This window comes from Plectropomus leopardus, chromosome 10, assembly GCF_026936395.1.
Source record: "Plectropomus leopardus strain MGB_pleo_1.0 chromosome 10, ASM2693639v1, whole genome shotgun sequence".
Classification (NCBI taxonomy): domain Eukaryota; kingdom Metazoa; phylum Chordata; class Actinopteri; order Perciformes; family Serranidae; genus Plectropomus; species Plectropomus leopardus.
The window spans coordinates 19,340,971-19,355,292 of NC_142185.1; the positions used below are offsets into that span (position 1 = coordinate 19,340,971).

A 14,322-nucleotide genomic window follows, 5' to 3' on the forward strand; every position below is an offset into this window, starting at 1 on the left:
AACACATCTGACTTATGTTTTAATCTGATTTCCTACTTTTTCAGCACCTCCTAAAGCATTGATGCTTTCCCTCCTGCAGAATCCATGTATGTATGTAGTGTGGATGTGCGCAGCCTATATCCTGCTGAATTACATAATCTCTCATGGGTCACTTAGTTTCTTCAGGCAGCTTCAGATATTAATCAGCCAAATGTAATGAGGTAGAACAGAGTCTCTGATGTAACTAGATTAGACAGATTAGTTAAACTCCCCAGCAAAACCCATTTCCTCATCTTTTCCCACCGTCTGTGGTTGCTTGGCATCCAGTGGCACCTGGGGCCTGGCACTAAATGATGTAACTGTCCTAAGTGCATAGGCTACTTGTTAACCCAAGCTTGAAAAAACATCTGTGTGTGTTTGGGTACTTTATTATGCCTCAGTGCTGAGGGCGAAACAACACAGGAACATTCAGCAGCCCACCCCTTACCCCCCTGACTTTAGTTAAAGTTAAATATTAAGAAACTAAATTCAGGAAGAAATCAGAAAGGAAAAAAATCAAATTAACAATTGAAACTCTAAAGGCAAATACATTTTAATGATGCTTGAAATGATGGTGACTTCTGTCTGGGATTCAGTCATTTTACGTTATTGTCATTGGTAAGATTTCCACACACTCAGCTCTATGCTGCGTTTCACTTAGTTTTGGGTTTTCAGTCTGTCAGACCTTCACCAGAGCATAAAGAAAGACTGAAAGCTCAGAATAAAGTGAAACACTGCAGAAATCTAAATGTGTAGATATGTTTGGACTGATGCTTCCAGAAACTTTGCTAAAACTGAGCCCGGTGACATGAGCGTTGGTCGTCCTGCACGATCTTGTCACTAATGTATTGTTTGGGATACATTAAATGGTCAAATGCAGGTATAAAAAGTAAAACCCCTTAAATTTAACATCTGTGCATTCATTTTGCAATATCAGAAATATTTTTCAAAGAAATTAGAGATACTCCATTTTTTATTTATATTGCATATATATCGTTATATTGCAGTGCCCCAGAGTCCATAAAACACCCTCCCTGCTCACTGTGTTTGAAAGTTAAATATGAACTGTGGTAAAGTTAAAAACCCTGTGCAGGGAAGAAATATTCAGATTTCAGGGTCTATCGCATGCTATTACAAAAACAAGGTTCTTTTTTTCACTAAAAGAAAATTAAAGGGGAAAAAAACAATTCAGAACTGTATTAGTTGCAACTGCCAAAATAACACTGCTGGGATTTTCTATCATCAATACAAGGATAACACTAGCCTTAAAGCAAATTCCACAGTACAGTTTGATTTTTTTTTTCATTTGAATTTCCGTGAATGGCATGAGGTATAATTCAAAACAGTAATCTCAGTGCAACAATACCAACATGGCCAGGTGCACGTAAAAACCTCAGGCTGCAAAAAAATCTTTACCACCTAATTTATAAAAGTGATGACTCAAACAAATAAGTAGAAAATAGAGTTTAATCTCCACAATTAGTCAAAAAACTCAAACTTATTTTTTAAACCAAAAGATAAGAAACATTCCTATATGCCAAATGAAAAAAAATCTTCCCTTCGTATGTTCGTCACTGTGGCTGCAGGCGTCTAGCTGATAGGAGCCCCTGTTGTGACCAGTTTATAGTAGGCGCCCCTCTTGGCCATGAGATTATCATGTGTGTCTTGTTCTATGACAGCTCCATTAGACATCACTGCTATAATGTCAGCAGTCTGGATAGTAGACAGCCGGTGAGCAATGACGATGCAGGTTCGTCCTTTTCTCGCATCATCCAGAGCAGACTGGACAGTCTGCAGGAAAACAGAGCTGTGTAAGAACCCTTATGAGGAGATTTAGTAATGAACAGATATATTTGTACAAAGGGATGCCCTACTTCATGTTCATGCTGTTTGATGGTCTTAAGAAATGTATTACCTGCTCACTCTCTGTGTCCAGGGCAGAGGTAGCCTCATCTAGTAGCAGGATCTTCGGGTTTCTGACGATGGCCCGCGCAATGGCGATGCGTTGTTTTTGTCCTCTTGACAGCTGGGAGCCTTGGGCACCAACCTGAGTCTCATATTTCTTAAGTTTTGCAATTGTATTGAGAGCAGAGGAGAAAGGAAAAGGTCACAAGTTCAACAATGTTGTAAATCTGTACCACCACAATCAAATGCTTTCTATTATAAAAACTAAACTTTTTGGAAGATTATTTTGTCCATTTCCCCGAGAATCAGCCAACAGTAAAATTCAGTTGCAAAAGCCAGGTTTCAACTTTTGGATGGCAGTCACCATGTGTACTTAGAACACAATATGTACAAAATTCTTATAACTTTCACTAAAAGGTCAAGAGTTGGCCCTGAATCAATCAACAACACTACTAAATACCCATATATATTGCTTTCCAATTGAAAAAAAAGATGTTTGGGTGTTTGGCTACTCTTTAACCGGCAGAATAATAATCAGGATTTGCAATGGCAATATATGTGAAGGTGTTACTTGAAATCTTTCCACTCACATCTGGTAATGTCATCACAAAGTCATGAAGGTAGGCTTTCTTAGCTGCCTCAACAATCTCTTCCATGCTGACACAGCATGTGTTATTTCCATACTGAATATTCTCCGCTATGCTGCAGTCAAACAGCACCGGCTCCTGGGACACAATGCCGATCTGAGATCTCAGGAAGGGCACACTGACTGTGTGAGACGGGCGACCATCAATCAACTGCAAATAAAAGATGACATAATTAAGATGTTGGAATAGATAAAACTCATTTTGTGATTAGTAAAATGAATGTTTAAATCAATCTTCTTACCACTTGGCCTTCATTGGGGTCGTAGAACCTTTCCAACAGTTGAACACTGGTGCTTTTGCCGCAGCCACTGCTCCCAACAAACGCTAATGTCTGACCAGGCTTCACAGACGCAACCATGCCGTTCAACACCTGGATATCTGGCCGAGTTGGATAGGTGAAGTTGCAACTAAGGAACTCTATTTCACCTCTGAAGTTATCCTAAAGATGGATAACAAGGCATAATCACTAAAATGTATCATCATGACAAAATGACATCCCATTATGTCTGATTCTTTACTACATTCACCAACCCATTTCTCTCCATTTGTGTGGCTTATGCTGATTTTAGGAACTCGGTCCAATAGTTTGAATAACTGAGCAGCAGAAATTTTGGCTTTGGCGTAATCTGGAGTGAAGGAGGAAACTTTGCCCAGTGCTGTCCCACTGATTACTACAGCTGTAATCACTCTGAAAAAAAACCACCATAGAAGCACTGTGTTTATGTTTGATAATAACATCACAAACCACAAAATAGATTTCAATTCGGGATCTGAAAAGACAGATTTTCCATTGGAAACAATAATTTCACCAACCTGAAAACAAACATGTATTGCAACCCCTCAGAGCTGACCAGAAAGCCTCCATATCTGAACGAAGCAGCATACGCCATAAAGATGACACACTGGGAAAAACCAAAACAAAGCCCGTAGATGTTGGCTCTCTTCTTGGCAGATTTAAATGGAAGCTGCAGTTTCTGCTCAAATGATTCCACAAATGAGCGCTCTTTGGTCAAGCCTGCAATCGTCCTGATGTTGGCAAGAGCCTCACTGGATACCTGCAACCGAAAGTTAAGCGCTTAAACTGTGGGTTTCTCAGAGAAATATATCAATGGACATGAATGGCATATGGTCTGTGGAGCTTACCCGACCTGCTGCTTCCATGGCTTTTTTATCTTCGTTTGCAAAACCTGTCAGCATTTTGGCTTGAAACAAGCCAGACAGCCCAATGAGTGGCAGGAAGCACATAATTACCAAAGTTAACTTCCAGCTGAAGTAGAAAGCAATGATGAAAGACGCTCCAATGTTGGTCATTGAGTGCACGATCATGCCGATCTGAGATCCTGTTGCCTAAAGAAACCATACCAGGCACAGGCAAAATAATGTTGTAATGACCATGCCAAACCTGTGCTTTTTTGCGTCATAAATCAAGTGAAATATGAATACAGTCCTGTAAATCTGTTACTTACCCCCTGCACCATGGATGCATCAGTGGCCAATCTGGTGGTCAGAGCTCCAGGGCTGTTGCTGGGGTCATCAAACCAGCCAATTTCCTGTCTCAACATGGCCTGGAAGCCAATTTTTCTTAGACGACGGGTCAGCAGCTCCCCGGATTTAGCAAAAGCATATCCCTAAAACATTCAATCAGAGTCAGTCTGCGTGTAAATCTTTATTTGTTTTGCTTTTTGCATACTTATAATTTCTTAAAGGGGACCCATTAAGCTTTTCTGTTATATATATATATATATATATATATATATATATATATATATATATATATATATATATATATATAATGTTATAATGTAGACATTGCTATTAAATGAGTTTCAAATAATGGGTTACACCTTTGTAAAAGTAATCCTGTGAGTAAAACCTTAGGCTTTAAATCTACAGGATGATGTTGTAATTATGACCCTGAAAATGAGCATAATAGGTCCCCTTTAAATATGTTGTCAATTCTGATGCAAACCTGTAAAAACTGGGAAAAGAAACTAGCCGCTGCCACAATGCAAAACAGAATGCATATCCCATTGATCTGCTCCCTCTGTTCAGTCATGTCACGAATGCCAAACGTCTGCAAATACAAAGATCATATAAATCATTTGCACTTTAGCAAACTACATCAGCTTGTAACATTAGCAATGGGAGTATATGAAATACATAACCCTCACCCCGAGAATTTGGCTGAACAGGACAGCATAGACGGGGTTGACAGAGCCGTTGACAGCAGCTCCCAGCGAGCCCAGCAGCATGTAGGGCCACTCTGGTTGATTGTACTTAAGGATACGTGCTACTGGGGCAGGCTCCACATGTTCGTCTTCATCATCCTCACATTCCTGTTAAAGAAAATGCATTGGAGCTATTAATCTCCACAAATGTCTGCAATGAAATAAGTATATTACAAAGCATAAACAAAAACCTCATTACATTTCTTGTTGTGAACTCCTTGTCCGAAAGGATCCTGAGGCTGTCTGGTAATGTGTAAGTTGACAATTTGCTAGGAGATCGCAGTCGAACAGAGTCCCTACAGTTGTAATAATGAGAACATCAGATTGTTTTTTAATTTATACTCATTTTAAATAGTTTTTTTGCTGACAATATCTTTCGGAGCTGGATCTATTTTACCTTTTGCTGGATGTGCGGCTCCTCGGGTTTAAATCAAAGTTTTCTTCAAGAGCTTCATTGATCGCATCTGGCAGAGAAAAAAAACAACAAATCAATATGGCATTTATACAAGGATTGAAGTTTCTCTTGCTCTTTAACAGACACAGGAAGGACCTTCGCACACTCTATAGGATCACCCACTTGCTTCTGATGAATGCCTCGAAATATGCTGTTTCAACCAATCAGGGCGGACCCACCAATCTCTTGTGATACTGGGAAACTGTGGCCACAGGGTGACAAGGTTAAAGGGCCCTGCCTGTATACACTGAACATGGGCTATTGGACTAATTTTTAATTTATAGGCGTACATGTTGTTTTGACTACTTCTCAGCATCCTCCCCAGTAAGATCTGACAGAATAAGGCCATGCTTACAAGCCTGTGATGCATAACTGGCGGACCCACACAACAACCACCACCTCCAAATATGCCTGACAAAAGAAGGCAGGTAAAAAAGCTGGTGGCTGACTGACTGAGCCAAGACTTTACATGAAAATTCCAGCTCTCCTTTAGGGCTACGCGGCAGGACAATAATGAAATTCCTCTACTGATGATACAATATATGAAATTATCATCATAGAAAATGCTACAGAGAGAAGCACACAGATATAACAGCCTGTTCTTACTCCCAAGTCATCAAATACTGCTGCTTTTTAGCGATGTTGGTGTCAGACACCAATGCAAAGAGGCACCTTTTGCAGCGGTATGATACCCACCAGGCAGCTGTGGCGCTACCACATTATAAAGCAACAGTAAATCCCTACATGACAGGAGGGTGGGGAGGTGGATTGGTCCAACAAACCCTGGACCTTTACCTGGGAGCACACTGTTCGCTTCTCATGTAAATATCAAGCCAAACCGTAACTTTTTTTAAAAAACTAATCCATGTGCTTTGTTACATAAGCAAAGTAACCTAGAAATGAAGTGTTTAACCAACGTTGTGAGCAGAAACTGTGCATTTCCTGTCAAGATGGAATGGTGGAAGATGGTTATTTTGAAAAAACACACAATGCATGTAAGAAGCATACATTGCATGCCGTCCCCGGACGTCAACAATAAACGCAGGAAGATACCTAATGCATCATGTTTTGATGTAAAGGTCCGCTGACAATTAGGGATGAAAACATGTTACAGCATGTGTTGTATATACAGTAAATATCTGGAGACACATATGCTGCAATATCCATAAATGGCCACAACCTATAGGCAATAAGTGCATTTTTACATTATGGCATGCTGAGATCAATAAATCAAATCAATCAACTGCTGAGAATTTTTTTATTCAATAACACATTTAACTGCCCTTGCACAGTCTCACCGCCATTAACTGTTACATCTTTTTGTTGCCTTTGGGAAAGACCCAATGATGATGGCTCTCTGTGGCTTTGGCCCAGCTTTTTAAGCAAAAATAACAAGTACTCTATCTCTCCAGGTTCTAATGTGAGGATTTGCTGCTTTTTTTTTGTCGTAAACTGAATGTTTTCTATTTTTGAAAGGTTAAAGCAAGACATTTGAAGATATTACTTTATACTTTTAGAAACTGTGATGGAGAAAGATAAAAAAAAAGTATCATCAAAGTATTCTTTCTTACTTTGATGGTTAGCAGCCTCAAATAAATCTTACCTTTAGCTGTGTCCGATGTGCCTTGGTTCTGCAGAGTGACCAGAGTGAAGTAGACACCTTGCCTTTCCAGCAGCTCATTGTGTGTTCCCCTCTCCACTGCTTGTCCATGCTCAAAACCAATGATGACATCCGCATTTCTAATTGTGGACAGGCGGTGGGCTATAGAAATTGTTGTCCTGCCCATGCGCACCTGCACATACACTAGTTATTAGTGTCATTCAAAAAAAAATGTACTTAGCTATGATGTCTACAGGCAGAGAGTGGCTCACCTTATCCAGTGCCTCCTGGACCACAGCTTCGCTCTCATTGTCCAGGGCAGATGTGGCCATATCCAGCAGCAGGATCCTGGGGTTTCGGATCAGAGCTCGAGCGATAGCAATCCTCTGCTTCTGTCCTCCACTCATCTGTCCTCCCCCTTCTCCCACCAGAGTATCAAATTTCTGATGGATAAATTGTAACATGTTCATTTTGGGGCTGCGAAAATGTTAATAATAATAACTGTTGTTCTGTATTACATGCATATGTGTACTTCTACCTGTGGCAGATCCATGATAAAATTATAAGCATTAGCCTCTTTTGTTGCCTGAATGATGTCCTCCATGGTTACTCCGGGTCGACCAAACCGGATATTTTCTGCAATGGTTGTAGCAAACAGCACTGGCTCCTGCTCTACAATACCAATGAGAGATCTGAGCCACTGGATATTTAAAGTACGAATGTCATGGCCGTCCAAAGTCACCTGAGAACAAGAATAACAAATGTAATATTACTCTGAAGTCTCAGTTGGTGTCCTGTTTGTTGGTGCAAGTGTTTGCAGATTGTTACCATTCCTTCTTTTGGGTCATAAAACCTTTGGAAGAGCTGGATTGTGGTGCTCTTTCCAGATCCGCTCGGCCCCACAAAAGCTGTAGTTTCTCCTGCTTTGATCTGCATGCTCAGATCATTTAAAATCTGAAAAAGCGGTTGGCTCTTAAAGAAATGAATTTTGAGAAGTGAGAAATGGACATAAGGAAATGTTTATTGAAGAAATTTACCTTGACTTCAGGCCGGGATGGGTAGTAGAAAGTGACATTATGGAACTCAATATCACCTTTTACTCTGTCTAATTTGTGACCTTCTTCTGAGAAACAATTGATTTCTGGTTCCTGTGAACATAACAGCACATTACTTTATTTTACGAGGAAGATTCTCTCTTTTAAAATGTACTGTTTAAAATCTGTGTTGTATGTGCAGTAAAGTCTTAGGTATCAGCCCTGATTTTACCCGGTCAATTGTGTCAAAGATTGTTTTTGCTGCAGCACGACCAGAAGCGAAGGCCTCCAGGCAGGGTGAGGCCTGTCCCAGGTTCATAGCAGCCATGAGTACTCCAAAGAACACCTGAAAAAATACAACATCATACAGTGAAACAAAAGCCACTGTCTTTCAAATACTTACATTATATAGAGCCAGTGCTCCTGACCTGGGGGTTGGGAGCCCTGTTGGGTCACAAGATAAATCTGAGGGGTTGCCAAACAAGATAATCTCTTTTCAAATGTTTCTCGAATCTTTGCTTTTTTGCAAATTATTGGAATTTTTTTTACAGCATCAGGTTGAAACATTGCCTATAACGACATAATAAAAGGAGTACAAGGTGGGCTGGAGGGGCGGTGAGTCGGTCTGGCAAACCCCGGACTTTCACCTGGGAGATCAGTGCTTCTTGTCGGAACCAAGAGCCAAACCATGATGTTTTTTTTCTAAACTAACCACGTGTTTCTGTTGCCTAAACCTAACCACCCACGCTTTTGTAGCCTAATCCTAATTATGTGCTTTTATTGACATCCCTGCGTTGGTTGCAGCATCCCAGAACGTAAAGAGCAGATGTACAAAGACACCTTGAGCATAATATGTATATGTGTAAATCCACTGACAAAGCACTGATATGTCACAATTTGGGATGAGAAGGTGCTGTTTCCCTGCCATAACCTAGTACAGTGGTCCCCAAAACATGGGACCTGGGTCCTCCCGTGGGGTCACAAAAAAAATCCAAGGGGTCATGAATTAAAAGCTTTTGTATGTAAAAGAAATTTGGTTCTGCTGTATTTTATTATTGGAAATTTGTACCTGACTACAACTCCAGCCAAATTATTTTTTTTTATTTGTTTTTTTTCTAATCATTGATTTTACTTATGAGTTACTGTTTAACAAAATGCAACAATCTGAGAAAAAAACAATCACTCTTTTGGTTGACAAGGACATCTCAGAACAAAATTTGAAATATGTCATGAGGGGTGACAAGATGACATGGGTTCATTTTCAGGTGTCACCAGAAAAAATCTTGGGTATCATTTACATAAAGTATAGGAAGTTGCATTTATGCATTTATTTTTACATACCTGAATCAGAGTACCAGGAGTCAGCTCCTTGGTGTCAATGACCAGCTTTGATCCATACCAAAAGGCCAAAGCAAAACACAAGAAAATGATGCACCACAGGTATCCTTGAAAAATGCCTATGATGGTGCCCTTTTTCACACCCCAGTTCTGAGCTTCTGCAAGGTTTCTGTCGTATCTGCACAAATTTCACATTCACTTTCATTTCAAATCCTGGAATAATATCTCGTCATCATTTGCAAAGCAGAACAACCATTTGAGATGTTAAAAAATGTCAAAATACCTTTCAGCCTCTTTTTCCTCCCCACCAAATGCTGCCACTGTCCTGATGGATGACAGGACTTCGTCAGCCACAGCCCCTGCCTTTGCATATGACTTGAGCTCTCGTCCTGTTAGCCTGGCCACAGCCTTCACCAACGTAATAGAAAATTTTACATAATTTCTTGACATGTGATACCACATACAGTTGCAATGTACTCCTATCTTGAAAATCATTCTGTCTGACAACCTTACCATTGCCATAAGTCCAGCTGCTACACCAATCAGCGGGCTCACGGCTATGACGACCAAAGTCAGCTTCCATCCGCCAATAAATCCAACCATGAAGCCAAACACAAACGTAGAGATCCTCTCAATGAAGATTGACACCTGGTCAGCGATGGCGTTGTTGATCTTGTTGATGTCACTGTAAAGGAACAGAGACACTATTCTGTGTGAAGCATTCTCCCAGGTTTGCACTGGTAACAACCATATCTGCAGATAAAGAGCACTCACTCTGACATCCGTGTGTTCAGTTCACCAACAGAGGTGCAGTCAAACCATCCAATCTCCATTTGCATTACTTTCCTGAAATAAGCCTTTCTCATTCTATCAATTTGCCTTGCAGCTGCTGTCACCCAGAAGGCAATCTGTAGTCAATAGGAAAAATGCATATTTTTGATTTTGAGGTGAACTGTCTCTTTAAAGTGGAATATGGCAAGCATAAATACTTACCTGAAAATAACTAACAACCAGAACTCCTAATCCAATTCCAATATAGTAATATGCAAACATGGTCATCTGTGCTTCAATATCCACCCTGCAGAGAGAATAAAATGAGTAATAGCAGCTCTTAATCTCTGATAACAATCACATCAGCCGTTGAACAGAGACTCACCCACAGTACACAGTGCTGTTTTCAGGTGTTTCATATATGGAGCCATTTTTCCAATAGATGGTATTGTTGAAGCATGTCTTGTTAATGTCTTTCAGTTCTTGGACCTCAAGCTCATATGCAACAAATGTGTTTGTCATCCTGCCGTACACCAGAAGCATGAGAGGTGAAGCTGCACCGTGTATGAGGGCGCACAAACCCCCCACCACCATCATCACGGTGTCTTTGCAAGTAGCAAATCGAAACTGCGACAAATAAATTTAAGGATTTTCTTAAAAACATTCTTTCAACAATATTTGTGAGAATCCATTTGTATACTTTTGTTTTGATTCATAATAAATAAAAGACAGGAAATGTACAGTGGTGTGGAGACATAAGAACATGACTCAGATCCTTCAGCCTACTTAAGTGAAAGTACCAATACATCAAAGTGCAAGAGTCTGTTAAGTAAAAGTGCTATGATCAAGATCTTTCTCAGGTAACATTTCATGAGTATTAAGCTCACTTGAAGTTCCAAAAGCACTCATTTGATAGAAAATGGCCCTTGAATTTTAAAAGCGTATATGGCATGTTTTTATGTAAAATCTTAATCTGAGAAATAACTGGTAACCAAGGCTGTCAAATGAATGGAATGGAGTGGAAGTAGAAAGTAGTATGAAATATAAATAGTAGTAAAAAAAGTCAAGTTAAATACCTCAGAATTGACCTTAAGTACAGTACTTGAGTAAATATAACCTCATCTTCCACCACAGGCTAAAAATCCAACTTTTCATTATACATCTTAACATCCATCGCTAATACTTCATATGTGTTTTTTTATATAAATAAACTAATAAAAACTGAAAAGCAATCTCTAAGCATTTCTACTGCACTTATTGTGAGACATTCTGGACAAATGACTCTGTCATATGAAAGTAACGTTAGATATACAGAGTTTCTTTCTACAACAACCCAGCCACCACCTGTTTTTGAACAATATGAGCAAAGAGAGCATTTACCAGTTGAAAGTATCCAACACTCAGTGTCTTTTCTTTTTTCTTCTCTTCTCTGTAACACGTGTGAATTATTGTAAGCCACTGGAATATTTCAAAACAACTGCAAACATTTTGTAGTCTGAAACAAATTGTGGGAGATTTCATTCTTGCACTTACCCATTCTCAATATCTGCTAAAAAAAAAAAAAAAAAAAAGAGGTAAAAGTATAATTAGTCACCCAGCATTTCTCATTTCTTGACTTTTTTTGACAAAGCTCTACTTTTGTTTTGCCTCCCTTTTGCAGTAAAAATAGATCACTCACCTCTTTTATCAGAACCTGTTGTTGTAAATTTGATTGATTTCTTCATGTTTGCTTCCCCAACTCAAGCAACTCTGTGTCTTCTCTTGGCAACTGAGGATAAAAACAAAAAAAGTCATTGGATGTTTATCAGAAGATCCATGGTCCAGTGAGATTCAAGCGATCAAGTTTTCAAACTCATCATAGTACACAAAGTCTACAAAGTTAAAAACAAACTTTCGTTTTTTTTATTCATTTCGTTTCATAGTTTATTTACAGAGTCGATAAAAAATGTAAATAGAAACATGATTTTAGGTCAAATTAGATGTGTGAAATGGGACACCCTGATAAGCTATTCAAAGCTTGTAAAAAGGGGCCCAGACATTAAAAGACATACAAGGTTACAAGTATACATTGCATCCTGCAACTTCTATTGTTCCAGAAAAAAATACAACTTGGAAAAACTTGGAATATCAAAATAAGTTCATATTTATTTAATGTTTAAAGTCACCATTGCCACCTGCTGCGTACTGTGTGTACTGACACTGATTAAAAAGGCACTACTTGTTTTGTCCACATAAAGACACACGTGAATCAATTGGATGATACAATGTATTTATCATGTGCAAAAAATTAAGTTTTGATCCAACAGCATGGATGTTAGATGTGAGAAAAAACGCTACAGCAACACTCCGCTTTGAGCAGCTTAGTTTACCAATGTCAACAACAAAACATTATTTTACTGTACATAGATTCTCACACAAGAACAGCAATTATTAAAGAGGAAATCTAGTTGAGCAGAAGCACAGCATAGCACTTATGGTAGAAGAAAAGAAAAACATACTGTACCTGGACTTCTCACTGAATGTCTGTTATCTTCAGAAATCCACCAGCACCACTGAGGCTCATCAGAATAAATTCCTATCTTAACTAATCTTATTTTCAGGTCACCTATGCCTCTCCTTTCCCATTATCTACACCTCCATTAGACTGATATGAGTTGTGACAGCATGATGGCCTCTGCTAGACTGCCTTTGTGAGGCAAAATTCAATCACTAAGCCAAGTTAATGTTCATTTACTACTATTATTGACCTGTCTTTTTTTTAAAAAAAAAAAAAAACCTAATGTTTTAATTTTAACATGTGAATTTTAAAAAACTTAAAAGCATCCTCTAGTATAAATGTGTTTATTAGTTATCATGAGTCATTGTAAAATAGGTAAAATGGGTGTCAATACACGCATAACCAGATTAAAATATCATGAACTGTTAAGTCTCTAGAATTCATCAGAATCCATTTGTGAAATTTTGATTCATTACAAATTTTAATGAAGTTATTCATCTCCACACAGCTATTTAACCAAAGTAGTGACCAAGCAAATATGCAAATCTGGTATAACTTTGTAACCATATATTTCACCTGTTTAAGGATTCATTTTTTATTTAAGTTTCTAAATACACTAAAATGAATTTTGGCTGTCATAAGTTCCATCATCCTTTTGCCTTATTTAATAACTTTTTAACTGCCCGACAGTGTGGAGCTTCCTTATTTCACAGTTAAGTATTAACGCATGAGTATATCAAATACTTTGTTTATTATAAGTGGAAATAAAGACACACTTAAAAAGCCAATCAGGCATATGTACGGGGGTTAATGCCCGCTAGGACAGGAGGGCTTGAGTTTGGAATTTGCTCCTTCTTTACAGCCGGTTATTATTCACAACACAGGTGATTGATAATACAACAGGAAGGAGGGGGTGAGAGACATGCAGTAATAAACACTGACTTTGATGGTTATCTGCATGAAGAAGCCTGCACGAACATCTGCATGCAAATAGTTGAAGAAAAGTCAAGAAAATCAAGTTTATTAAAGTATATGTATACTTTGGCCTTCGGTGTATCTGTACAAAAAGTGTAAAAACGACATGTTGTGGCTACGTGTGTTGTTATTTTGTGGCTGAGCGCAGTGACTTGCTGTAGTCTCCTGGTTACCTGGCATCCTAACAGTAAGGACAAGTTACTGAGAGACATTTACCACAGAAAAACACTGCAAGCAAACAGACAGAGAGGGTGTGTCTGACTCATGAAGTCCATTCATTCTTTCTTGAAGGTGAGGTGAAGTATGTGACTGCATATCTGCTGCTGTGAAAGCCAACTAGTAGCTGTTATCATCATTAACACTGAAAACATGTTAAACTCCTTAGGTCCTTTTAATTAAATTCAATCAACTTCGTACTGTTTGTTGAGAAGCAGAAGTAGCCTTTCATCGACATCGACTAAAGTTGTGCAGTTACAAGGTGAATCAAAGTATTAAGGGAAACAAACTTGTGTGACACACACACACACACACACACACACACACACACACACACACACACACACACACACACACACACACACACACACACACACACACACACACACACACACACACACACACACACACACACACACACACACACACACATCGTAGCTGCTGTACAAAGGGATGAACATAAAGAGAAGGGCAGCATATATTGCCTCTAATTAACCAAAGTGATTGCACCTGAGGGAGGTGGATCCTTTCCATGCAGGTGTGTTTGATTTCTCCTCCTGTCAGGTGTGTCAGGTGATCTTACTGACGACTGTTCAACCCAGTTAGCAATTTTTGGTTCTAAAAATGTTCTGATAAAGG

General features: G+C 39.0%; 1 protein-coding gene across 1 annotated transcript; it reads right to left on the bottom strand.

The window, feature by feature from the left end:
- Window positions 1-973: 973 nt before the first annotated feature.
- On the bottom strand, window positions 974-11,419 carry abcb11a (ATP binding cassette subfamily B member 11a). Its single transcript, XM_042494299.2, has 25 exons — window positions 11,376-11,419; window positions 10,381-10,622; window positions 10,218-10,302; window positions 9,999-10,132; window positions 9,738-9,909; window positions 9,508-9,632; window positions 9,228-9,402; window positions 8,119-8,232; window positions 7,890-8,000; window positions 7,681-7,806; window positions 7,391-7,594; window positions 7,125-7,295; window positions 6,856-7,045; window positions 5,196-5,262; window positions 4,998-5,094; window positions 4,742-4,906; window positions 4,540-4,644; window positions 4,037-4,198; window positions 3,714-3,917; window positions 3,384-3,625; window positions 3,102-3,258; window positions 2,812-3,009; window positions 2,514-2,720; window positions 1,934-2,080; window positions 974-1,809 (listed from the first exon to the last, which is right to left on the bottom strand). Exons 2-25 carry the CDS (start codon window positions 10,590-10,592, stop codon window positions 1,609-1,611), a joined length of 3,771 nt encoding a protein of 1,256 aa, XP_042350233.2. The 5' UTR covers window positions 10,593-10,622; window positions 11,376-11,419; the 3' UTR covers window positions 974-1,608.
- Between the last annotated feature and the right edge of the window lie 2,903 nt (window positions 11,420-14,322).